The sequence below is a fragment of the Schistocerca serialis genome, chromosome 5 (genome assembly GCF_023864345.2).
Source record: "Schistocerca serialis cubense isolate TAMUIC-IGC-003099 chromosome 5, iqSchSeri2.2, whole genome shotgun sequence".
Lineage (NCBI taxonomy): Eukaryota > Metazoa > Arthropoda > Insecta > Orthoptera > Acrididae > Schistocerca > Schistocerca serialis.
The window spans coordinates 313,649,566-313,676,350 of NC_064642.1; the positions used below are offsets into that span (position 1 = coordinate 313,649,566).

Genomic DNA, 26,785 nt, shown 5'->3' on the forward strand with positions numbered 1-26,785 from the left:
TTCAGTTAGTCTCTAACTCTCATTTATAAAACAGCTTCAGATCTCTGATTACCTTACCGATGAGTTAATTAAGTAATTAAGTAAAGCAGTCATCAGTCCGAAGATTGTTTTGAATACCACAGTGCTTTACTAGGAGGCATGGTCCTGTTGGAGATGGTATGCCGTTCCCATCCCCCGACCTCCGAAGTGACTTACCCAACCAGTTGTAGGGGGCCTACAGTTTAACTTGGATTCCGAACCACAGTGCAACTCGGCCTTTTTCACATCAATAAACATTGCCAGGTGTGAAATAAATAAGTGAGTGATAAAAATCGTAGGATTGGGGGATCGAGTCGATACATTTGAATTTGCAGTCTGGCACTTTACCACTTAGCCAACGAATTGTAATGTGTTAAATATTTGACTTTGAGTGTGTCAGAGGAAACGCTGGATGTACGAGAGTTGACTGAAAAGTAATGCCTCCATTCGTAACTCAACAGTTGGCAGCATTGGTATGTGGCAGGTACTGGCTTGTTCCGTTGCCTATTCTCTACAGCTCCAATTGGCGGGAAGCCTTAGCATTCAACGGTTGTGTGTGAAAAGTGTACAGTATGGAACCCTGCGCAGACAGTCTGTCAATGCGATGTAAGTAAAATGCAGCCATTGAATTCTTGACAGCAGAAGGTGCCACCCCATAGGAGAATCATCAGAGAATGATATTTTATGGTGATTGTGTTGATGTGATTGCTGTGCGTCGTTGGGCGAGTAAGTTTAAAGATGTTGAGGCGGGAACATCTGACCTGCATTACAGAGTTGGACGTCCTGTGACAGCAACCATCGAGTTTCACAAGCAAAATGTTGACAGATTGATTCAGGACGATCGTCGTATCACTCAGAGAGAATTTGCAAGCACATCGGCCTTTCACAACAACGTGTAGGTCACATTAGTGCTTTGCTTGGCTATCTGAAGATCTGTGCACAGCAGAAATTCAGAGACTGACTCTCACCACCGTACTGCATCCTCCATATATTCCAGATTTAGCACCGTCTGACTTCCATCTGTTCCCGATAATGAAAGACGGTCTGTGGGGACATCATTATGCTTCTGATGAAAACGTTGAGAGAACTGTAAGACAGTGGCTGCGGAAACAGAGACTTTTTCCGTGACAGCTTCAGAATACCTGTTCATCGGTGGTAGAAATGTATCCAATTGGCTGGTGATTATGTGGAAATGTGAATATTGGTAATTAAAGATCACATTCTAAGGATTATTTCTGCGTTTGATTTATTAAGATAGTCCCACCAAACCCAATTAACGAAGGTGGAGGAATTACTTTTCATTCAACCCTCGTATTTGTCTGGATAATTTGTGCTCGGTTTTAAGCAGAAGCTAGTTTTTCGCGCATCTCAATGTTTATGACGCCGTATCTTCTGAACTATGTGTTGTATAATATAATTGTTCGGGTACATTTGGCGGTCTGTGTCGGGTGTCACCGAGAAAAGGTTTCGTAAAAGTTTGAAGTTCGTTGGAAGTCTGTAAAAGCTGTCGTTTTCAAATACTGGATGAATCAAGTCGGAGCATTTGCGTGCCACCGATCACTCTGCCACAAGGCTAACGCATCCGCACTGGCTGTAGAGTACTTTTAATAAAGAATTACAACCGTTTTCGTTTCACGAGAAGCAGCAGTCTCAGGTGATTTGTACAAATAATAACTTCTTTTACAAAGAATCCTTAACAGTGGTGTAAAGAATAAAGGGACAATGAACAGTAGTATAATAGAGGAGTTGTGCTTGAAAAGTACTGAGAGATTCCTTTTACCAACTCACCGCCGAAAGGTAACTGCCTTAGAGCCAATCCCTATCATTCACGTGAACTGGTAAACAAGTAGCGCACTAAAAGCGGTAGTTATATTTAAAACGAAGGGGAGAGCTGAACCTATAAAAATGAAAACTAAGTAATGCGCCGAAAAAATTTCTATGAACAGTAAACGAGAAGAACCGTACCGCGCCACAAACAGGAAAATGCTTGAGCTGCGGCAGGTAAGACGCCTACCGCTATGACGTAGAGAAGACGTTCACAGATGACGTCAAAGCCGACGTGAACAAAACCGTCGTTGTAGAGGGCATGAAGGGTAGGCTAACTGTAATATTTGTCTGAAATGTCCAACGTAGGAATAGATTGACGACGGTTGAAATTTTTAAATTCGGTCAATAATTACGCGATATATTGAAAACAAAATTTTCGTTGGCCCTGGGAGACGTTAGTTAGGCAACCTGCAGGCGATTGCTGGGTTTCAGGATAGCGGTTTGGTAGTGTAGATAAGCGCTCCGTGTGTCAGGTCTCGTGTAACATCCGATTTTTATCTTGAGTTCTGCTACCAGAACAATCTGGTCATGAAAGGCAGTTGCACGATCATTCCAAGTGTCTGCTGAAAACGTTCTTATTATGTTCGGACTCCGTTTGCGCATAAACTACTTCGGCCCAACGAACAATACAAGTTTCCGTTCTTCGCAGAAAACAAAAACAGAAATCGTCTGGATTTTATTTCAACGTGTCAAAACTATGCTGGCAGTACTACTGGCGGTGCTTTATATTCGAGCTACCAAGAATTACATTACAAATCTTCAGGATTTCTTCGACTACTATAATAGAATTTCGCAACACACGCGTTTCATTTGTTGAACCCGTATGATGTGCCACCGAGCTGCTGATACACTAATTAAGGCGCAGGACTTCCATTCACGACGACCGGATTTCAAGTCCCCGTCTGGCTATCCAAATTTCTTCTTTGGTTTTCCTCGCTCACTTTACGATTCCCGAGTGGCTACGTAGGAGAAAACCACTGCTGATTTCTTGCCTTATACCTTTACGGTCCCAGCTTGTGTTTCGTCTGTAATGGGCCCGTCGCCCATAGATTCTTCCACAAATCATCCAGACTGAGATTCATCGCATCATTGCGCGCATATTCTTACGTATCCGCCCCGGAAACTTTGCGTGATAATATTAAGAGGCATCATTATCATATAAAGTTGTCATTTCCTTAGACTTCTTCCTCTGCTGTTGGAAGTACTTGTTACGGAACGAAGATTCAAATGTTTTTCTTCCACTGATGATTTGCGCGGGACCTTGCTTTCCAACCTATCATCGTGCATTGGACATTGATAACTCTGTGTCTTGCAAGCCAAGTCATTTCGCAATCGAAACATGCCTTCTCTGCAACTGACAGCACATCGCCTCTGTTACTAAGCTCCAGTCGTGGATTGTGTCTATACTTCTAAATATGGACACGTCAGTATAAAAAAAATGGAATAACTTAACAAAGCAGCGCAGTAATGTTAGTAAGAAATGTAGTTCAAATGGCTCTGAGCACTATGGGACTCAACTGCCGTGGTCATAAGTCCCTGAGAACTTAGAACTACTTAAACCTAACTAACCTAAGGACATCACACACTTCCATGCCCGAGGCAGGATTCGAACCTGCGACCGTAAAGAAATGTAGTAGCTCAGAGGATTAACGTTTCTCTTATTTGTAAGTTCGTTTTGAAACAAGTAGTATTCCTTCTTTTCGCACAGCTATTTAATATGAAAACAATGGAGACCTTCAACGAATATAGTCATCTTTTCAACACGTTATCAAGTGTACATTACTAGAACTGACACTAAACTGCCGGCCGGTGTGGCAGAGCGGTTCTAGGCGCTTCAGTCTGGAACCACGCGACGGCTACGGTCGCAGGTTCGAATCGTGCCTCGGGCATGGATGTGTGTGATGCCCTTAGGTTAGTTAGGTTTAAGTAGTTCTAAGTTCTAGGGGACTGATGACCTCAGATGTTAAGTCCCATAATGCTCAGAGCCATTTGAACCTTTTTTTGTGTAGGGTCTTGTATTTGTAATATTTGTTTGTGATAGCTATTAACATGTCATACGGCTAGGACGTTAGCCTCCTAATGGTCATTAGTTGAATGCTGAACGGATGTGAGAATAGCCCAGCCAAAAGAATCCGTTATCCATAAAAAAACGGGTCTGCCGTCAAACTGTAGCTCCTTGACTACGAGGAAACGATTCTTAAACATGTGCGCACTGATGAGCCAGGACATAATGATCACGGCCAACCGCGAGACTGAATGCCGCCTGCTGGCGTTGTGGACACTGATATGGTAAGGAAAGTACAGGGTGGCGCAAAATAGATGTTGAAGTTTTGGTCTACTACGACGCAATAAGGGTGATATATTCTTATTATATATATGCTATAGCTGGCAACCTGAAATTTAATACTGAATGTTTTCAAAGTGGTTTCCTTCTGCAGCAATAAGTATGTAGAGACTTGAAGTGAGTTCCGTGATGACTTTCTGAGGGACATTATTCTCAACTGCACGAATCTGTGGGAATTTCATAACGAAGATCCTGGAGTGCTGCAGGAACATCTTTGAAGACTCTGTCATTTAGATAATCCCGTAAGAAATAGCCACGGCGCCATTCCACGCCATCTGCAATGAATACTAAGGGAGGTAGGGCGGCGATCCGATGTACGAATGTCGGCTGAAGAAAATGGAAGACGTTTGTAGTGCGGTGTGCACGTGTGCTCTGTCCTGCCTTACCCAGTAGTTTCGGAGCATTCGCGGCGTCATGCAGCCGCTACGAATTCATATTTCATGACTTGTCTGTATTTGTCGTCTGTGACAGGTTCCTCAATAAAAATGGGCCTAGTAATGCATTGTGCACTGACTGTACACGGAACAGTGACGTATTGTGCATGAAGTGGAGCAGCTGCTTGAAAGTGTGATCTCGCAGTACAACTGTCCCATGTCAATACTTCCATTCTGAAATGCCAATTGACACATCAGTGAGTAAGCTACAGAATTTTCAGAGCTGCAATACAACAATGTAACAAGGAGAATCGTTTACGGCATACAATTAAACCACAATAGACGAACACTTTCTAACACGTATTTTGCTCCACCGTGTATATAAACGGAGCAGGAACTAATGGAGTATCATTTTAGTGACGATATGAGCCGCAGATGGGGAAATCCACACGGACATATGGCAGATTGTTGTGGCGCGACACCTGGAAACGAACACTCGAAAAAGGTGAAGATCATCTATTCACGTGCAATTGTCGTGAGCATCTAGGGGAAGTGGGTGAATGACGGTGAAAAGGGGAGTAGGCGACAAGATATTGGAAGTCCACCACGCCTTATAAGGCCAGAGGCTTGTTCTGTAAAGAAGCATAGGAGGCGGGCTATCTGTAGCATATCTGATATAGTTAGGCGCTGACACGGGCAACAGTGTTTCGCAGCATATCATTCAGCCCACATTGTTGAACTTGCAGCTCTGCAACTGATGACCCCATTGTGCCCTCAAGTTGATCCAACGACAGGGTACAGGGGCCAGACCATCCAGAGTGGACCTTGGCTCAATCGAAACGTGTCGTCTGGTTGAATGTATTGCTTTCCTGTTACATACCAAGGGCCTTATTCTGTATCATCATTCAGATCGGTGAGGTATGTTAGCCTCGGTAGTGAAGTCATTTTCGGTTCTTTAACCGAAGATGCTATTCTTAAGCTTCTGAGACCTTTTACCGACCGGTCATCTCGCCGATTTTCCGACAACTGTGTCGAGAGGTGGTTAGGTTGCGGTATCACCACTCGTTCGGTGTGATTTGTTATTTTAGAATTATTAAGTGGTTTTAGCTTTACGTTTCACTGAAGAATCACCAGGACACATCCGAGTGGAAAGCGAGTTCATAATGTACTGTTTTTATTGTTTTTCGTTGTTCGAAGTATGGTTTGCATTGTTGTTACCTTGAATCATTATGACATAAAAAATTCGGTCAACATTTTCACATAATACCTGTTATTTCTATGTAATTAAGAGTTTATAAACCATTAAATTTAAAGACGTCTCCTCTGATTACGTATATTACATGAGTGTTAGCTGAAAATACTAGTGACTTCGCGTACTTTTTCCCGTAAATGGTTTAGTTATTAACTATCGAATGCGTTTGCGACAAGTAACAATGGAAAGGAATTTTGTGAAGCCTGACAATCGAAACCTTACAAAATTTTATGTATGTACGGCTTACACCAACATACTTTGGCAACGAGTTCAGCCTGTGTATGTACTTCTCCACTAGATTAAGCAGGAATAAAGCTCTCGCACCGTACGAGTTTTCGTGGCTACAAATTGCGGTGTTTAAAATTGTAGGTTCTAATCCCGCTGGGCATGAAAAATTTATTTTCCTCTTTGTGTTTATAACACATTCTAAGAGTTTGTTATTCGAGAAAGTTAAGTGTTTTTCTGCAATATTCGCTGTTATTTACATGTAAGAGCGCGCTTTCTCAGCTTGACTATCTTCGATTTCGTGACTTCCGTATTTTTAAGAAATGAAAGATGAAATTGCTACAGATGAAACTGCTGTGCGTGTAACAGCTGACAGTGACATGTATATTTTCTTGTCACAAATAATTCAACATTTTTTCCGACTACGTAGTGATTTCCCAGTGTGTGGTTAGACAGCAATCTAAGCGCACAACTTAAATAACTGCGAATGCAACTAGCAGCAACCATCTTCATACTCTTGCTTGTCGCAAGTATTTATCTGCGATCGAATCCTTAACAAGAGTAGACAGAAATGAAAGAACCCCGCCTTAGACTATCATTTTATCATCATCCTCCTCCTCATTGTGAGAAAGTCTAGATTGGAGTGTGACAAAAACTGGACTGTGAAAAAATTGGAACTTTGTACGGGCGCTGATGACTGCGCAGTTGAGCCCCCCACAAACCAAACATCATCACCATATATGGAAGATTTTGATTCATCAGATGCATGTTATATACTACGACGAATTCAGTAGCTGCACTTGCGACACGCCCTCGAAAAGGCGTTTTTTAAATTTTGTTAAGTCCCTGATCTTTGATATATCGTATAGGGAAGTAGGCTACTGTATCATTTGGATCTCTAGGTGCGAGTTACAACCACATTCTGTACCTCTTCTTATTCTTTGACATTCTCTTAAAGTTTTCGGGTGTTTTAATAGATGTATTTGTACAATGTACCTCTTCTTATTCTTTGGCATTCTCTTAAAAAAGTTTTCGGGTGTTTTAATAGATGTATTTCTACAATGTGGTAGTAACACCATTCCTAACTCGTTTTCCGAACGTAAAATCCAAAACAAGATGTCGATGTGAATGAGAACAAAATAATATGGCATTTATGACAGTTTCCAGAACACAATCAAATACCCCACCGACACTATCGTTATTGTGGTCGCATGGAAACGTGGTCAGCGAAATTTGAGCACTATTACGTATTGTAAGTCTCGCGGTAGCGTTCTCGCTTCCCGAGCACGGGATCCCAGGTTCGATTACCAGCGGGATCAGGGACTTTCGCCTGCCTCGAGATGATTGGGTGCTGTGTCGTCTTCATCATCATCATTCATCCCCATTACGGTCAGAGGAAGGCAATGACAAACTGCCTCCGCTAGGACCTAGCCTAGTACACTGGTGGGGGTCTCCCGCATCGTCCTCTACGCTCTGTCAAGGAGTAGGGGACTTTATCATCATCACATATTCTGAACACACTTTTTCGGTACTGCAAAGAAAAGCGTGCCTGTCTCGGCTGCTAGCCGCTTCGCATTTCTGGCGCTGTGCGCGCTGCAGTGCGCATGCACGGATCTACGACCGCTTCCTTTTGATTGGTTGGCTCTTGGAGAGTAACAATAGTGTCTCGGTTCACTAGAACCGTACGGTACTGCTTCTGAAATGCTTACAGAATTAACGTCAGGGCTCTCCCTCGAAAACAAGGCCGCTCGGTGCGCTCGCATACCGATTCTATCGGCAGAGCGGCCGAAAGATACAGAATACGGCCCCAGGTCACTTGTCGTGTCCGAATAAGCAGTGATCCATTCGAAAGGCTACTTGAAGCATGTTCCGCGCCACGGGCACATCACGCTAGCGGCAGTTCTATGCTGTGGAGGAAATTCACGTAGGCTTCCATGGAACTTGGAGGAGTAATCGAAGGCATCATGACAGACATGAACTACGTGAGCACACAGCGAGGTGGCGCAATGTTGAGGACATGGTTCAAACTGCCATCTGACCATCCTGGTTTAGGTTTTCCGTGATTTTCCCAAAATCGTTTCAGGCAAATGCCGAGATGGTTCCTTTGAAAAGGAGCATCTGACTTCCTTCACCATCCTTCCCTAATCCGATGGGACCGATGACCTCGCTGTTTGGTCCCTTCCCCCAAAATCAACCAACTAACTCTGTGAACATTATAGTGGTCCACCTGCTTCTCTACATTCTTCACTTCTGTGATGGTGACGGTTTCTTCCAGCAGGATAACTGTTCGTGTCGTAAGGCCAGAACAGTCGACTGTGGATTGAGTAACATGATAGTGGTATGGATTTCAAATTAGCACTGTTCGTGTCGTAAGGCCAGATTGGTCTACTGTGGATTGATTAACATGATAGTGATATTATGGCTTTCAAATTCGCCTGAATTCAAACTGAAGGATCACATCTGAGGCTCTATCGGGTCCAGCTCCGCACCCACATTCCACAGGCCAGTAATTTACGGCAACTACTATCAAGAATTTGTCGGATCCTTGCCACATTGGATCGTAACTGTATTGCATCCAAAGATCGACCAACATTCTATTAAGCAGATAGTTACAATATTTAGGATTATCAATATATTCGTAGCATGTGCGTGGACTCGACAGAAACTTGGACGCTGAGGAAGGCGGAAAAAATTGCAACTTTCGAGATGTGATGTTGGAGGATATTGTTGAAGTTGCCGTGAACTCTCTCTCAAACGTGGAAGCCCCTAGAGACGGAGAAGAGTCAAGGAACTTACTAAAAACACAGCTAAATGGTGGAACATCATTCACCACCTGCTTTCGGAGTGTAGATGTAGATGTGGATACTTGCTGCCACAGACCACTCCACGATGCCCAGAGCTTGGCGTACAGATATTGTTGTGCACGTAAATCTAAATTATCACTTTATAATCCTCCCTCTAAAAATTAGTCATAATTTTAAGTAACGCAACGCTGCTATTGCTGTTAACACTGACTTTGCGTGTTATACAGCGGTACTCCTTTCCAGTTGGAGACTTAAATAAACCTCGGAATTGCTCATATTCCAAGTTCCAGTCGCTAATGACGATTAGACGATCGGTTGAGCTTTCATTAGAACATAATGTAAGATGTTCGTACAGTGTATAGTATTACAAGACATCCCTCCCGGCGCGTTTCGCACGCTGAGATTCTAATTCTTAGCTTTCAAAGTGAACATCCTGTTAAGCGCTCCGTGCCGACACGAGCTGCGTCGGCAGCACGTGGAAGAATGAAATCCTGTTAGCGCCGATCGGCTGGCTAGTGAGCTCTGCACCGACTGTCAGCTGTTGTCGAGGACAGGCGCTTTGCCGGGAGACCTTTACGTAACAGTGGCGGGGCATTAGACCGCCGACTGCCGAGCCAGGGGCAGAGCTTCGCGCTATCAGTAAGCGCGAGTAGGCCCAGCGCGGCGGAAGCGTGCAGTGCTCGCGGCACCATGCAAGTCCACCACGGAGCCGTGGCGGCCACCACCACGGCCGCTCCAGACTGCGAGATCTGCCAGCACATCATTCTCGTCGTGCACAATCTCCTCTCAAAGGTGAGTGAGCAACTCTCAGCCTATTGGCGCGTGCGCCTACAGGGAGGGGGGAGAAGCGAGGGTGAATCATTCCGGCGAATTCCGTGTCATGCCTCGCCTCAAGGCACACCTGTTCCCAAGACAGTCGCAGACTGCTGCTTCGCTTTTTGATTATTCACGCTGCGTTCCTAAAAATATTGCTAGGAAAGTAGTGAAGACAATGGAAACACGGACAGACAGAGAGAGGGCGCGCCGAGCGGACTGCCAGATTTTCCATAATTTTTGCCAGTATCGTGCTTGCATAGTACGGTTGAATCCATCTCTCATAACAATTATGAGACGTGCTTCACATCAGCGATACCCCATTGACTGCTGGACTTCTTCGTTTATACTGACCCAAAATTACAGACTTGATCTTCAGTCAGCAGATTTTTTCTGTTGGTTAGTTCAGTTACAGAAGAGTTTATTGCAGAACACTTCTGTACTGCAGGAGTCGAAGGTTCTTAAGCTTTGTTTCTCATTATTTCTGTAAACATGATTTTTGGAGTATAATTATTTGTTCTTCACTTGTTGACAGACGCTGAGAAACTTCCTTGAACATGTTGTTTAAGGATTGATATGACAGACACACTCGCTTCAATAATAAGCTTAACTAGTTTACGTTTCGTGACAACAGCACATTGCAGTAACTGCAGATGCAGCGTCTTCACTTGCGCGAATACGGAATTTAAACAATTTCGTAAATTTCTTCATTTTGTTTTATCTTACGCAAGGCTTTCAATTAAAGATTTTGATACGGACATATTTATACACCGTTTAAGTTTATATGAATTTTATTTATTTCTGCCGTATCTTATAGCAGCGAAGGGAGGCTAGCACTACAGTACCCGAACCCATTTCGTAGTGTCGATGTTCCAGGTAATAGCGCAGTGCCATCGTCGTGACCATTGGTCTGTGTATTTTTTTCAAAGCACTGATCTAAACAGGAACACTACATGCGCGATGAAAACGTTTATTCGCTAATAACCGGCTGGGATGCCGTGCCGCCACAATATTGGAACAACTGGGCGACAGAACAAAAGGCATGAAACGACTCAGTAATAGAAGGGCAAGGCACAAAGGAAAGTTCCACGCCACCCAGACTGCAGTCGCATTACCACGAAACCTTGGGGTTTGATCATTTGCAAAAGTGGGTTTCACCGTTTTCGTATAGGTTGTTGTTAAACTGAATACGCACTTGTAAATAGCAAACTTCTGAAGACAACAGACGTTTTTCATAAACCATTCCTATTACGCTTGAAAGATTTTGTGGTTTCGCGGTAGATTGTTTCAGTATCTCCCTTTAATTGTGATCCACATGAACAGTTCAAAACTTCTTATAAAAAAAGAAAACAAGGGAGGAAGACCTCGTCAACTTTTGTGAAGGTAGAAACACGAAGTCCCTCTGTAGGGAGCAGAGTATGAAAATGATGTAGCACATGTAAGAAATATTCCACTTTCAGTTTGCGCAATCTTTCTGTTCTGGCAGTGTGGTAATTGTCTTACGCAGCCGAGTCGTAGCTTATCTCAGAGCTTATATGACTTTTCTAGAGTGTAATGACTTTCCCACAACCTGCCCTCCTCGTGTAACTGTTAGGGGCCGCCTGACTGTCGTAGCAGAATAGTGCCGCATCTCGCAAATTTGTGTGGGAGATGACTAAGCAGCGAAGCTACAGCTGACTGCGGAATGTTCAAGCAGGACACGGGTGACAAGACCAAGGCGACTGAGTACCGTAGGAATACCGAGATCTGTTTCTCATAAGAGTTTTTTTACCCTCTTATGCTCGAAACATTGTTTGAAACTTTTCAGCACATTGGGGCGTTCGAGTGTTTATTATTAAAAAGTAATTTAAATTTTGTTTGGTACTTAAAACTTGCTCCAAACTCCACACCCCTACACGGGTAAGGCCAAAAGAAAGTGTGGGAGGTGATCGGACCGTTCAGATGGAGGTGCCAAGGTGGCAGCGTCGTTGGTGCCCTTTCCGAGGCGTGAGTAGGGTAACAGCACCTAATTTTTACCATCTCTTACCGTTATTCCTTGTTTATATTAATTGTCGCTTGCTGTTGCAATTGGTACAGCACTCGTTGAATTAAAATTCACTCATTCGAACGATAGTTCGCATCGTAAGATCTCTTGATTGGTCCAAACATTATTGTTGACTGAATAACCGAACTGGGAATCTCTGATGATAAATAATTTGGTCACCTCTAAACATTTTTGGATAAATGTATGTTAAATAGCAAACGAAAAAGGAAATGCTAAATACAGAACTATATTTGTCATTTATACATACTAAAAGGAAACAAAAGAAAAAATTCGGAGTAGGTATTAAAATCCATGGAGAAGTAATAAAAACTTTGAGGATTGCCGATGACATTGTAATTCTGTCAGAGACAGCAAAGGACTGGATAGTGTCTTGAAAGGAGGCTATAAGATAAATATCAGCAGAAGCAAAACGAGGATAATGGAATGTAGTCGAATTAAGTCCGGTGATGCTGAGGGAGTTAGATTAGAAAATGAGACACTTAACGTAGTAAAGGAGTTTTGCTATTTAGGGAGCAAAATAACTGATGGTCGAAGTGTAGAGGATATAAAATGTAGACTGGTAATGGCAAGGAAAGCGTTTCTGAAGAAGAGAAATTTGTTAACATCGAGTATAGATTTGTCAGGAAGTCGTTTCTGAAAGTATTTGTATGGAGTGTAGTCATGTATGGAAGTGAAACATGGACGATAAATAGTTTGGACAAGAAGAGAATAGAAGCATTCTAAATGAGGTGCTACAGAAGAATGCTGAAGATTAGATGGGTAGATCGCTTAACTAATGAGGTATTGAATAGGATTGGGGAGAAGAGGAGTTTGTAGCACAACTTGACTAGAAGAAGGGATCGGTTGGTAGGACATGTTCTGAGGCATCAAGGGATCACAAATTTAGTATTGGAGGACAGCGTGGAGGGTAAAAATCGTAGGAGACAGAGATGAATACACTAAGCAGATTCAAAAGGATGTAGGTTGCAGTAGGTACTGGGAGATGAAGCTTGCACAGGATAGGGTAGCATGGAGAGCTGCATCAAACCAGTCTCAAGACTGAAGACCACCACAACAACAACAACAAACATACTAAATGGAAAAAATATAAAAATAGAAACCGAATTCCATGACACCATTGATACAATGTGGCACACTGCGCCTTTCATCTAAAGCTAATAAAACAATTCTGGTTTCTGTAGCTATTGTCCTTCCATTTCCTCTTCCACTCATTTCCTTTGTGATTGCTGACGGCTATTAACTGTTCTGCCTCCATATATATCGCTCTTTTCTCAGCGGGGGAAATTGTTGCTATATATTTTTGCTCGTGGTTTCACAAGGACAGCTTTTGTGCTAATTTGTGGACGGGTGCATCGCGGTGCTTCATTGGTCCTGCCCAAGGCAACATTCAGTGTCACTTCACACATGGCCGAGGGCGATCTGCTTCGCTAAACAGGCGCTTCAGCTGTAACGCTGCTGTTAGCGCTGGGCTGACCTCACATTGATAGTAATTGTTCCTTTTAATGACCTCATACCGTGATCAAAATTTTATATTCAGAATAAAAGCTAACTGATACCACATTTAAATCACATTCATGAGTGCAATTAAATAATATTAAGCCAAATTATGCATTAACGTTTTCCTGCATGAAAATTCAGGTGATCCACCAGCAACTAACTATATTCATACTTATATTGTTCATGTTTAAACATAACCAATATTGTGATGAACACTGTAACAAAATAGGTCTGAAATATTTTCAATCAGCCACTTGTACTTTGTAAATGAGGTTGATCGAAATTTTTCTAGTTCTTTTCACTCATACACTGTCGGTATTTAATAAATAATTTTGCTTTGTAGATGACTGTAGAAAAAAAAATACACGTTGCGCCTTTCACAAACTTGATTCAATTTTTCCACAAGCTAAGCAGCAGGAAAAGGTATTTTGGTATGAAAACGAAAAAGTAAAAAAAAAAATTATGCTGTAAAGTTGGATTAGTGAATTGGTTGAAAGAGCATGAAAGAGGTCACCTCGGTATCGGGTAATACCAGAAATATTAGTGTTGCTTGCACTAAATACAACCAATCTTAATGTTTTTCCTGTTTTATATAAAAAAGGCCATGCACATGATGGAATGAAAGTTAATTTATGGCAACAACTATGTTCGGTTTTGTTTAAGTATAGCATTCGTTTGAAGTAAAATTTCATTAGTAGCTTGTGGTCTCTAATTAAAATCATGAGCTCCAAGAATACGGAGAAAAGATAAGGAGACGATGTCAATCACTGCACATATAAGAAGTTGCTACTGGTCAAGATTTCAAAGTTCAGTTTTCAAAAGACGAAAGAAACTAATCCGTAACTGATGCCGTAAGCATCTACAATGTAAATTATGTGTATGTTACCAAAACCGTTGTAATTAGTACCATATAGAAACAGTCTGACATTTCTAGTGTTTACAGGTCAGTTTTTGCATATTAAATTAGTTCTTGAGCTCTGGTATATTATTTCCGTCGCTTCATCTCAAAAATTGCAGGTGTTTAAAAACAAATTAATGTATCCCAATAAAGTGCGTCACACAGCAGTCTTCAGTTTGGTTTCACGCATTATAACTCTACTTGGCGTATGATCCTATTTTAAATACCGTTACGTATCAACAATTCGTGAAATGGTTTGCTCAGACGTCTATAGTTCACACTAGCTTAACAAGAACAAACATGCACCATTGCGTTATTCACACACACAAAGCAGTCCCAAAGAAATAATTATGCTGTTCTATATAACTTTTTTGCCGTGATAAAACCAAACTCGTAAACATTTAATGTTAGTGCATCCATTTCTTCTGTTACTCGTTAACTTCAGCACGTAATCCATCTGCCAGATGTGTGCAAATGTAGGTAGGTGGTAGGCTACAGGGGCTGAGAGACATTTGACACACTGAAACTTCCTGGCAGATTAAAACTGTGTGCCCGACCGAGACCCTTTCTTTCAGGAGTGCTAGTTCTGCAAGGTTCGCAGGAGAGCTTCTGTAAAGTTTGGAAGGTAGGAGGCGAGGTACTGGCAGAAGCAAAGCTGTGAGTACCGGGCGTGAGTCGTGCTTCGGTAGCTCAGTTGGTAGAGCACTTGCCCGCGAGTTCGAGTCTCGGTCGGGCACACAGTTTTAATCTGCCAGGAAGTTTCATATCAGCGCACACTCCGCTGCAGAGTGAAAATCTCATTCTGGATTTGACACACTATCTAGTTTTTTTTAAAGTCACCGTTTAAACTCTGATTTAGATTTTCCTTAATTTTGAAAATCACTGGAACCAAATATCTCTAAGATACCTTCAGTAATGTCATGAGTGAGTATTCCGTAGCGCTTCCTTCTCCAACAGTGTTTCATCTCTAGTAAGGAAGGGGTTTCACACCACCATATCCCGCCACCACAAATATCACCTCATGTGTTTGTATAGCTATTTGACTCTCCTGAATCTTATTATTAGGGGCTTCGTTGAAATGTTCAAGCCAATGCCGGGAAGTTCTTTCAGCGAGGCCACGGCCGATGTCTCCCATCTTCGAGCAACTACTTCGTCACTTATGATTACAACGTACACAATGCTTTGAACTATAACCTACCGATCTTATTTTTAGTGTTTTTGTGCCACAGGAAAAGTAGTGTCTGTACTGTATACAAATCCCACTTCTTTTAAAAAATCCGTTGGAGTTCTATGTTATATCAATGCCAAATAGGTAGTTCAGACAGTGTTATGATTTTTGCACTCGCAATTCCGTTTAAGATTCACGAAATTCCATCAAGAGCTGTCTCAAATTTGTTAATTTGTGTACGTCACAGCAGTTGTAAAATTCTAGCCTAGCGGAATTCATAAATGATTCGCTCATTCAAACGTACGTTCGCATAGTAAGATTTCTTTATAGGTCCAAACATTATTGTTGACTGAATAACCGAACTGGGAATTTCTGATCGTAAATCCTGTGGTCAGTTTTTGTCCAATCACACCTCTAATTCCCTGAGCAGCTTTTCTGTAAATTTTAATAAAATGCCGGTATGAAATTTCAAAAAAGCTTGCTTTGCCCCGGTTGGACATTGACCACGGTATTTGAGCATCCTTGAATTTTTGAAAAATATTTCCAGTTATTTATTTTTGACACTAATAAAAATCAAGATTGTGAAGATGAATTAACGTATTGCACACTGTGGTGTTGGCCATGACGTTCCTTTTAGAGACCGTCTAATAACATTGTTATGAGAGAGCTGAATCCACAGATGCGAAGCTGGTTTTATTTTAGACTCGAAACGCCTCGCTGTAGCTGTTGGAAAGCGTGTCTGATTTGTAAAATTTGCGAGCATTGGTTTTTTATTTTATTATTTTATTTTTGGGGAACGCTTCATCAGACAGAATATTGTAGTTCCTCTGGCATTATTTATTACGTTCTGCGACCCCAAAGAATAAATATTAACGCTAATGGGAGTGTTTGTGGATGTATCTTCCTTATAAGTGCAGAGGCGTTACTTCGGCCCATAATTACCAATTTACGCTTTAATGCATTTAATAAAGATCTCCTGTTGTGATAATAAAATCCCGTACATTATTCAGATCTATCGATCGTTGTGGGACGAAGGCGCAATGTATTTTACATAGGGATAGTAACATGTGAGCAGTTGTTTTGATGCGTTTCACCAGGATGTTTATTTGAACCTTAAAGTAGGGGTCTTGACGCAGAGTTCCAGAGTCCAGTATAATCCACTTCGTTTCGAGTGCGTGATTTCGTATTCGCGAATAATGACGTCACTTGGACGCTGTAGAATTTTTACGATCACTGTTTTCGTAAGTAAACCGCCACCGATATAGTTTCTCCGGAACTGTATCTGGATTGAAATGCAAAGTTTTTAATTTTTATCTGTAGAAAAATGTATGCCGTTATCATTTGCGAGGATGGTCACAACAGACATTTTACGTGCTGCTTGGAAACTAGCCTTGCGTGGCGTTCCTTTAGTTGGCCAATCCTGCATTATTTTCCCATATGTCTTTGTAATTTTGAGTTGCATTTAGTTCTTCAGCATTAGTTGGAGGTTTTGTGTTTGCGAATTGTTTCAAATTAACAGATGCTCGACACTGACTCGACTCTATCACCTGGAACTGTTGCCCGTTTTCCCCCAATATTTTTCAGAGGGCGCAAATTCTAAACGTGTTACTTAGACTTAAAAACTAAAATATTGGCCTGCAGGGTTTGGAGGAAACACTATGAAAGAAGACTGTAACACTTTCAGTTCGTAGTCAAAAGCTAACATCTGCGTTACGGGATAGGTAACATTACATCCATCCCCCAAATTGAACTACTGAGATAAGAGTGAAAGGACATACCAAAAGCAATGCAACTATCACTAAACATACATCAGCTCTATACCACTCGTGTCTCACAATCTGTAAGTAGATATTAGAAATTCCCATTAAAAGTATTGATAAAAATGCTAAAAATACACTCTCCCTCGTACTGTCGAAACTATGACTACAACACAAACCTAAATTAGACAGCTACAAGAATTTGACGATTTAACGTTAGCTGTTCTCTCTTTGTGAGACTGGGTAGCGCAGGAATATGACATCTGAGGCGCCGCTATTTACTTAAGCAAACAGTAAGAGGAAAGAAACGGGCACTGCACCAGCTAAGTACATTTCTGACAACTGATAAGAAATTAGAAGGAAATTTTAGTGATAGAGTGTAATCAAATACTGAAGGCGTTGTAAATGAATAGAACTTTACGTTTTCCGTGAACAGAAAGTTACTTCCGAAGAATGTTGGAAAGAGACCGTAATGTCAGAGAAACAAGTAAAAACATGTTTTTCCAAGAAGTATTGCCACAAGTGCCGGTGGCGTACCGTGAGAGGAAGAACGTGTATAAGCATAAAAGAAGAAATTTAGGGTACAAAGGGCTTTACTGGCTTTAAAGTTAAGGAATTATTCAAAAAGGACTCGTGGCGCCGTGCTGACCTTTGAAGTGTCGCCAAACAACTCTCGTGCACACATTGTATCCCCAGTACTATTCTGGAATTTGGTGAGCAGTAAACATGGGCGATTGCGAAGAACTCGTGAAAAACTTACGGAAGTGCTTTCATTCGTGGTCCGATGCATACTGACCGTCAGTTGGTGTCACACTCAATTGTGGACCCATGCCAGTGAGCTGCATGGGAGGATCTTTGCCTGATGAAAGCTGGCCTTTGAGTGGGTCGGGATTTGGCTGACGTTCACGTTACCACCTGCGCGCGCTCCAACTTTAGTTGGCATCAGGGAGCTACTGATCCTGCTCGGCAACATGGACATACTCGAACCCCCGTCTTATGGGTTTTATATGCAAGATATTATAGTCGAGGTTAAGTAATGTAGCTGTAGTTCACAAAAAAATAAGTGAACAGTAAAAGGCGTCCAGTTAGTTTTCTTCTTTGACGGAGACACCATTTCTCTTCGCTTGAGTTTTGTGATGCTTTGTGTTGTGCTCAGAGCACAATCCCTGTGTGTTGCATGAGCGCATGCGTCTGTAACCGACCCCTCCTTTCTCACATACCCCCACTCTGTGCAGTCGATTACTCTTGCAGAGAGTAAATGGTGGTCACGATGAGCACCTACAACCGTTGCATACATCTTTTAGTAGGGAAAAAAACAGTCCAGAGATTCAGGTTCTCCCTAATCCCGTATCAATGTCTAAGCAGCTAATTTTTCCGTATTCTAAAAGTCCCCATTGTTTCATCTATAGAAATTCTGTTCCTTTCTGCCCTAAAGTGTTGTTTATGAAACTTGGTTAAAGACTGTTTATTCTAATGAAGTATCTGCATCCAGTAACCCATATATAATCTGTTTCTTTGTTAGATAAAAAAAATGGAAATTAAACTTAGTAACTGATAATTCAATTATGCATTCAGACATTGTTGCTATGATTAAAACATATGCTATGGAAATTAAGCTTAATAACTGATAATTCAAGTATGCATTCAGACGTTGTTGCTATAATTAAAACATTGCTGCATGGGAAGAAAAGCCTCTACTGTTAAGATATTTGAAAAGTAAATAATGTACAATATAAATCAGTTTTGTTTCCATATTTACAAATTTTGATTGATGTCACAGAAAACATGTATTGTGTATCAGGAGTCACTCTCTGCTGCTGGTAGCAACTGACACTTCTTCGTAGATTCTTTCATTCTATTTGTTATTGTAAGGTAGTGATGGCACTGTGACATTTTACTTATTCCCTCAAGAAATTGTCAGAGCAAGTTACATCTACTGCCTGCCTGCCTGCCATTATTTAATTGTTCCAGGCCATCAAGGAAATATCATACAAGTATATGAATTTTTGATTTGTCATCTTAGTTGTATGTTTCATTACTTGTGGATGTCTGGTTAATTAGTTAGTGCAGTTCTGAGATATTCTTTAGTGCAGTTCTGAGATATTCATGTGTATACAACTGAGGCACTGTTGTATGGTTGGATTAGCAACAGTAACGTCAGTGCAAGTTTTTGACCCCAAGCATCTTTTATTGATTTGTAGTAGCATCCTGGATCTCCATAAATCAGACATATAATATTTAATTTTGTTTCCTTTCCTACCACATTGGTGTAATAGATTAGAAAGGAAGTGTCCTTGGAAACTTCCCCTGCACTAATACTGTTTCCAATCCTTGCATGCATGTTTCTTCGGTTTATTGGTTGTGATAGCTTCTTTTAATTGTACCTCTGTTTGGGCTGTCACATGAAGAAATCATTCAGTTTTTCTGAAAACAATTTATACAACAAATATTCATTATACGTGAAGCAAGTAAATTCATGTGCTGAACATAACATTTATGTGGAATAAAATATACACAAGTCATAAATTCTAGAACTCTGTATAGTCTTGTGGATGACCTTTATATCCATTTGTCACTGAGAAGAACTTGCCGTTTTATCTGTATTCAGTCATGCACAGCATAAATACTGCCAATAACTGACTCATTAATTCAGTTAAGGTGCGATCACTCTTTTAAACATTTTCCTCTGAATCGTGACCTAGTTTCCCAACTTTCACACATAGTGCTCTACTAGTTGCACTGTCTGAGCATGCCTTTTGTAAGTCAAAACTTTAAATTTAATCAGTTTTCTGCCCCTTTTTTCCCAACTCCTGCAAGGAGTGTTGCCAATTTTTTTCTGCCTGGTAATTTCTCGCAGACCTATTGTAAGCTTATACTTGTGATTGATTTCTCCTCTCTGGGATCTAAACTCAATAGCTTATCTGCATTTCCTCTTTTTTTTTTTTTATTAAGAACATTCACCAATTATTAATGGTTCCTGTAAGGCAGATAACCTTATCAGAGCATTACTCAACAGTGAATCAATTAAGCTCAGTGTTGTAAAGTTCATGAATCTTTACCAACCACCTCATTGTTCAGACATTATGCTCTGAACATGTACAAATGAAAATGGTTCCTGTGTTGTAGCATATTTGAATAATAATTCCTTCTCCTAGTTGTGATAATCACCTGATATAGTGATTCAAAATGACATCCCTATGTTGCTGAGCAATCATTGTACCTCATCAGTGTGTGTTTGACTCTATCCATCCTTCAGGAGAATCGACACTGTAAAGTGGCGTAGCTGCACCTTCATACTGACCTCCAACAGTGGTGTTAGATAGGTGATCAGTTTGTTTCCCACAGGTATAAGAGAATGGCATTCCACATACCTCTGTGTTGAGTGTCACTCTTTACCTCAGTGGCATTAATGGATTAGTGACCTCTGTTGGACTGTTGGTCACATGTGCATTGTATGTCAACGATTTTTGCATTTGGTACAGCTCCAACTCAGTAGCCACCTCTGAACACCAGCACCAAGGTGTCATCTGGTGGGCCTCTGTGTGGGCTCTTTCCCAGCTTCCATTTCTCTCCTATAAAACACAGGTCATGCATTTCTGCGCACCATAGTCCATCTCTCCTGGAACTCTACTTAGGCATGCAGCACCTGGACATTGTAGGACAATCTCATTCCTTGGGCCTCCTTTTTGGTAAAAAGCGGCCCTGGCAGTACCGTATCTGTCACCTAAAGACAAGCTGCATATGGAAGCTTAACATCCTCTGCCTCCTTACTCACATCTTGGAGTGTGAATTGTGCTATTCTTATCTGTATTTACAAGGACCTGGTTTTGTGCCAAATGGATTATGGTAGCCAGGTTTATGACTCAATGGCTGCTTCAACTTTGAAACTGTTGGACCCAGTTCACAAATGTGGCATGCGTCTGGACACCAGTGACATTTGACATAGTCTCATAAACAGTCCTCTAGCTGAAGTGGGATCTTCCCCCATCAGATTCAACGGCTTTGGCTGTTGTTCTCCTATGCAGTCAACATTCGACAATGCCCATATCATCCCACACATCCCATTGTCTTTATTACGAGTGTTGTCTTCGTCCTGATTCATGCCATCGGATGGGATTACCAGTTTGAATGCGCCTCGCTTCCCTCTGCCAAGATCTCCATCTCACCTCCCTGGAATGTGCTCCCTGTGTTTTCTTGCACACTCCTCCTTAGATACTAGTTAGACCACGGATTTGGACCAATCTCTTCCAAGGTCGCCCCCATGAAGGTTCAGCATCTGTTACATCCAGTTCTTCAAGAAATCCAGAGTGCTACCATCTTTTCCACCCACAGCTCTAAGACAGTGGATCAAAGTGAATATGCTTTTACATCTCTTGCCGATATGTGATGCCATTTGCTGATGGGAACATCTAGTGTGTTTACAGCAAAGCTGACCTCATTAGCAGAGCACTCCATTTTATTAAATGGGCATCCCTTGATAGTGCTTTAATATGTACTGTCTCAGTGAGCAATCTCCACACTATTGACTGATGCTATTCTTGTCACCCTTTGGTCTCCAGTATTCAAGACCTCGCAGATCTTCTTCATATTGCCTGCTCAATTGTCTTCACCAAAACGTGGTTATCCTGGTAAAAGAACTGGCTGACCATTTGGCTAGAGAAACACATACTCACTCCCCATTCGCTTTGCCGAACCCAGGTGCCAATTTGCAGGTGCACATGAGATCTCTCCTGCCCCATCTAATAAACTCCACACAATCTAGGAGACATCTGGGGCCTGGCACTCTTCCTTCTGCCTCTGCCAGAGGGAATCCCCTGTCCTTTGTTGTCTCCACATTGGTAATACCAGGTTAACTCACAGTTTTATTTTGTGTAACGAGCAAACCTCACATTGTGGTTGTGGAACCATACAGACAGAAACTATGTCTTGGTGGAGTCTGCCCTCCTTGTGGCCTCCTTGCTAAGGATGGGTTTCAAACTGTTTGCCTCTTGTATTGATGACTGATTCAGTGACGGTTGAACTGGTTCTCAGTTTTAAACGTGGCAGTGCCTCTCCCGCCCCTCCCCCCTTCCTTGTCTGTGGGGCTTTAACCTACCTCTGGAGCAGGGGCAGTGTGGTTGGGGATCAGGTGTCTCCTGCTGTATGGTAGGCTTGGGGATACCCGACCCTACCTCCTTCACCAGGCTCATTTCATCCTTATCTTACTCTCTTTAATCACTTTTAGATTTGATTTGTCTCTCTTAATGTTGCACCTAGTTTTCTATTCTAGTCCTTTAACTGCTCTGGACATGTTAACGCACGCACCTTTGTGCCTGTCCCTGTGTACTCCGAACGTGTTTACGCGCACCACCAGTCCTTCTACCTTGTACTCTGAACGTGCTTACACGTACACACGTTCAGAGTACCAGGCAGAAGGACTGGTGGTGCGCGTAAGCACATTCAGACCACACAGGGACAGGTACAAAGGCGCATGCATTAACACGTCCAGAGCAGTTAAAGGGCTAGGTGTCTCACTCCGTTGGATAGTGGGAGCTCTTGATGGCAATGGATCAGGACTGGGACAGCGGCAGGTTGCTGACTTTACAATCTCCTTCATCTTACTTTTATTATTGATAGTACAAAATATGTCCCTTACATTTTTAGCCTTGTCACTTTAACTGTTATGCTCATCTCCTGAGTAGTCCAGAAAATGTTCTCAATGGATGTGTTTACTTCTGGAGGCACCACTCTTGGATGAAGGAACTGATGACCTCATTGTTTGGGGCCCTTAGCCATCCTCTTCCCTACCCCTTCAACCAACCAACAAATTAGTGTACAACAAATATAACAGTCAGCCACCAAGAAATGCTACACTATGTGATCAAAAGTATCCAGACACCCCCAAGAACATAAGTTTTTCATGTTAGGTGCACCGTGCTCCCACCTAGTGCCAGGTACTGCATATCAGCGACCTCAGTAGTCATTATACATCGTGAGAGAGCAGAAGGGGGCGCTCCACAGAACTCGCAGACTTCGAACGTGGTCCTGTGACAGGGTGTCACTTGCGTCATATGTCTGTACACGAGATTTCCACACTCCTAAACATCCCTAGGTGCACTGTTTCCGATGTGATAGTTAAGTGGAAAAATGATGGGACACATACAGCACAAAAGCGTACAGGCCGACCTCGTTGGTTGACTGACTGAGACCGCCGACAGTTGTAGAGGGTCGGAATGTTTAATAGGTTGACATCTATCCAGACTATCACACAGGAATTCCAAACTGCATCAGGATCCACTGCAAGCACTATGACATTTAGGTGGCAGGTGAGAGAACTTGGACTTCGTGGTCGAGCGGCTGCTGATAAGCCACCCATCATGCTGGTAAATACCAAACACCACCTCGTTTGGCTTAAGGAGTGTAAACTTTGGACGACTGAACATCAGAAAAATGTCGTGTGGAGTGACGAATCAGTGCACACGATGTGGCATTCCGATGGCAGGGTGTGTGTATGGCGAACGCCCGGTGAACGCCATCTGCAAGCGTGTATAGTGCCAACAGTAAAAGTTGGAGGCAGTGCTGTTTTGGTGTAGTCGTGTTTCTCATGGAGGGGGCTTGCACCCCTTGTTGTTTTGCGTGGCACTATCACATCACAGACCTACATTGATGTTTTAAGCACCTTCTTGCTTCCCACTGTTGAAGAGCAATTTGGGGATGGTGATTGCATTTGTCAACATGATTGAGCACCTGTTCATAATGCACGGACTGTGGCGGAGTTGTTACATGACAATAACACACCTGTAATGGACTGGCCTGCACAGAGTTCTGATCTGAATCCTATAGAACGCCTTTGGGATGTTTTAGAACACTGACTTTTGCAAGGCTTCACCGACTGACATAGATACTTCTCCTCAGTGTAGCACTCCACGAATAATGGGCTGCCATTCCCCAAGAAGCCTTCTAATACCTGACTGAACGTATGCTTGTGAGAGTGGAAGCTGTCATCAAGGCTAAGGGTGGGCCAACACCATATTGAATTCCAGCATTACCGATTGAGGACGCCCCGAACTTGTACGTCATTTTCAATGAGGTGTCTGGATACTTTTGATCACATAGTGTATGTTTGTGGATCTTTTTTTAATATTTTGGTTGAACTCTAACCTTTCGTAAACACTGTCTTCCCTGATGCTGGATAAGACTTCTTGATTTCTCATATGCAGTCTTCTCATGAAGCTGAATTCATAGCAATAGAGCCAAAATGTTTTCACATATGTAGAACTAAGTGATGTTCCATGTGCCTTGGAACTCTTGGGTGAATGTGTCCGTCCCCACTGCCAGATGTAAAGTTCATTAACTGAAAGAAGCATTTTTTGTGGAAAACCTTATTCTACAAATTTCAAATGACCAGGAGAACCAATACTGAGCCAGCTTTTAATGTTCACCTTCCTCTGTACTGCTTCCAGTTCCATACCGCTCTAACCCCATTGTTCAGAAAATCAAACTAGGGAGCAATATTTTAAGTACTACACAGAATACATTCATAAATTACGGTTTCGTGCTAAGATTCACATTTCTTTTTAAGGTTTTGGTTTGTTGCAACTATTTCTTCCACATGTCTAATTTTATGGGGTATTTAATATAAGGCCATGAAAGACAGTGTGCACTGCAAAGATAAAATATGCTGTAATTTGTCTGAAACGTGTGGATTTTAGACTACTTTCGGAGACTTAAGACTTGCCAACAGAGTGTAGTCCTATTACTAAAAGTAGCTTAGATGTACACTAATGCAAAATTTAATTTCTTCAGTATCTCGATATTGGAGAGGATATGAGCGTACCAGATGACTTCTCGCAGAAGGAGATGAACACAGGGATGTGGTGGCGCCATCTTGTAGCTGGAGGAATGGCAGGAGCAGTTTCACGGACATGTACTGCTCCTCTTGATAGACTGAAAGTTTACCTCCAGGTGAGTTTTACATTGTTTCCACTTTTTGTATTGTCTGCATTTGCCTTGTTATTTAAGACTTCAGTCTTCGTGCCGTGACTCAACCCATTTCATGTTATACAGTTATCCTCTGCAATATGTGTCATAAATTTCATTCTAACTTTGTTTACACCAGGCTTATAACTAAGAAGACCTACTGCCCTTAATCAAAAAGGCAGACATGTAAAGATCTCATTTTATATAAGAGTTGACATGCAACCAATATTCATTGTCTCTGTTAGCAAGATGGTGACGAAGTGATTAGTTAAAAGGGATGGACTCAGTAAAGTGTTTGTTTTCATAGCTTACAATACTCCAGTCAGAGGAACATAATTATAGTGTGTTCAGCACCTGCCTAACAATGTGGGCATGACAAGAGTTATTCCTCCCTGTATTGTTGCATAAAAGGTTTCAGGCAAATGTTTGCTCTAGAACTAGAGCATTTTCTTCTGTCCTGATAACCATTCTTCTTGATAAATAGACAAAGGAAAGGGAGGAGGGACAGCAAATGAAAAGAATTAATAATCATCCACCTAGTGTGTAAATTGCTCACCTTCATACTTTAGCATAATTACAAGAAGTAAATTAGCCACATGCTCCATACAGGAGCTTGGTGTTCTTAAAGATGATGCTCAGTGAAATATTCTGTTTTATTGAAAGTTACAGGATTCAGTTTCCTATGCATCCTCTTGGTACACGTCTGAAAGTAAATAACATAATAATAATAATATAATAATAATAATAATAATAATAATAATAATAATATTTCAATCATGTGTTTGCAGGCCTGCAAACATAGCACTTGAAAAATGCTTCTGTGTGGGCATTTTATATTGCCATGATCACCATCAAACTTCATACGGCTTAATGTGCTCGGACTAACAACATACCTCCTCCTCATCTGTTTCCTACCTCTCTTGTAGAGTATCGTTAGTAATAATACTAATAGTTATTATTATTATAATTCCCCTATTTGAGGCAGCTGCACCAATACCTTTTTGAACTCAAAAATTACGTCGTATACCTGTGGTCTCAACAGAGATCACCCCAAAAACCAAAATTCAATTTGAATGCATGATGGAAAAAGAGGACCACAGAATCACTACCCCTGACGACAGTCAATAGACTGGATTCACCTGATCATTGGATTCTGGGGGATCAGGGACACCATGTGGAGAAGAATCGGAGCTTCTCAAAAGACTTCTCACACACTCAAAACGAAGTGTAAAAACTTTATTGGCACAATTAATGTGAGCACCCTCACTATAACAGGCAAATTAAAGCAACTCACCAACACAATGGGAAAATTTGACCTGAAAATCACTGCACTGCAAGAGACAAGATTCATGGATGAAGGACACTTTAACACAGATAATTACAGGAGCTACAAGGGCAAACCTGCCCTAAAAGTAAGAGACAAACTACCACTTTTATGAACTGGAATCGCCGTACACACTTCCATACTCAACTCAGTTAATGAATTCATGTTTCCCAATGAAAGTCTCTCCCTACTTTCAGTAAAATAAGCTAATAAAATCTACATTTTTATCAATGTGCATGCCCCACAAATCACCACAATAAAATGGACCCTGAAAGAGTGGACAATTTCTAGGAAACACTAGAAGAAAGAACAAATAAAATACCAAGACACCATGTGAAAATCTTATTAGGCAATTTAACGCACAGTTAGGCAAGGGGAAAAAATCAGTGATGCCGTTGGCCCCCATACCAAACACAAATGTACCAACAAGTATGGTAAAAAACTAATTGACTTCTGCAGAAACTTCGAACTTAAAATCATG

At 41.7% G+C, this 26,785-nt stretch overlaps 1 protein-coding gene across 1 annotated transcript in view; it reads left to right on the plus strand.

The window, feature by feature from the left end:
- Positions 1–26,785, plus strand: part of LOC126480870 (calcium-binding mitochondrial carrier protein SCaMC-2) — a 232,720-nt gene that overhangs the window by 172,792 nt on the left and 33,143 nt on the right. Inside the window, exon 5 of the mRNA XM_050104249.1 lies at positions 24,807–24,965. Within this exon, the coding sequence (XP_049960206.1) occupies positions 24,807–24,965 (159 nt within the window). The remainder of the gene's footprint in view (positions 1–24,806; positions 24,966–26,785) is intronic.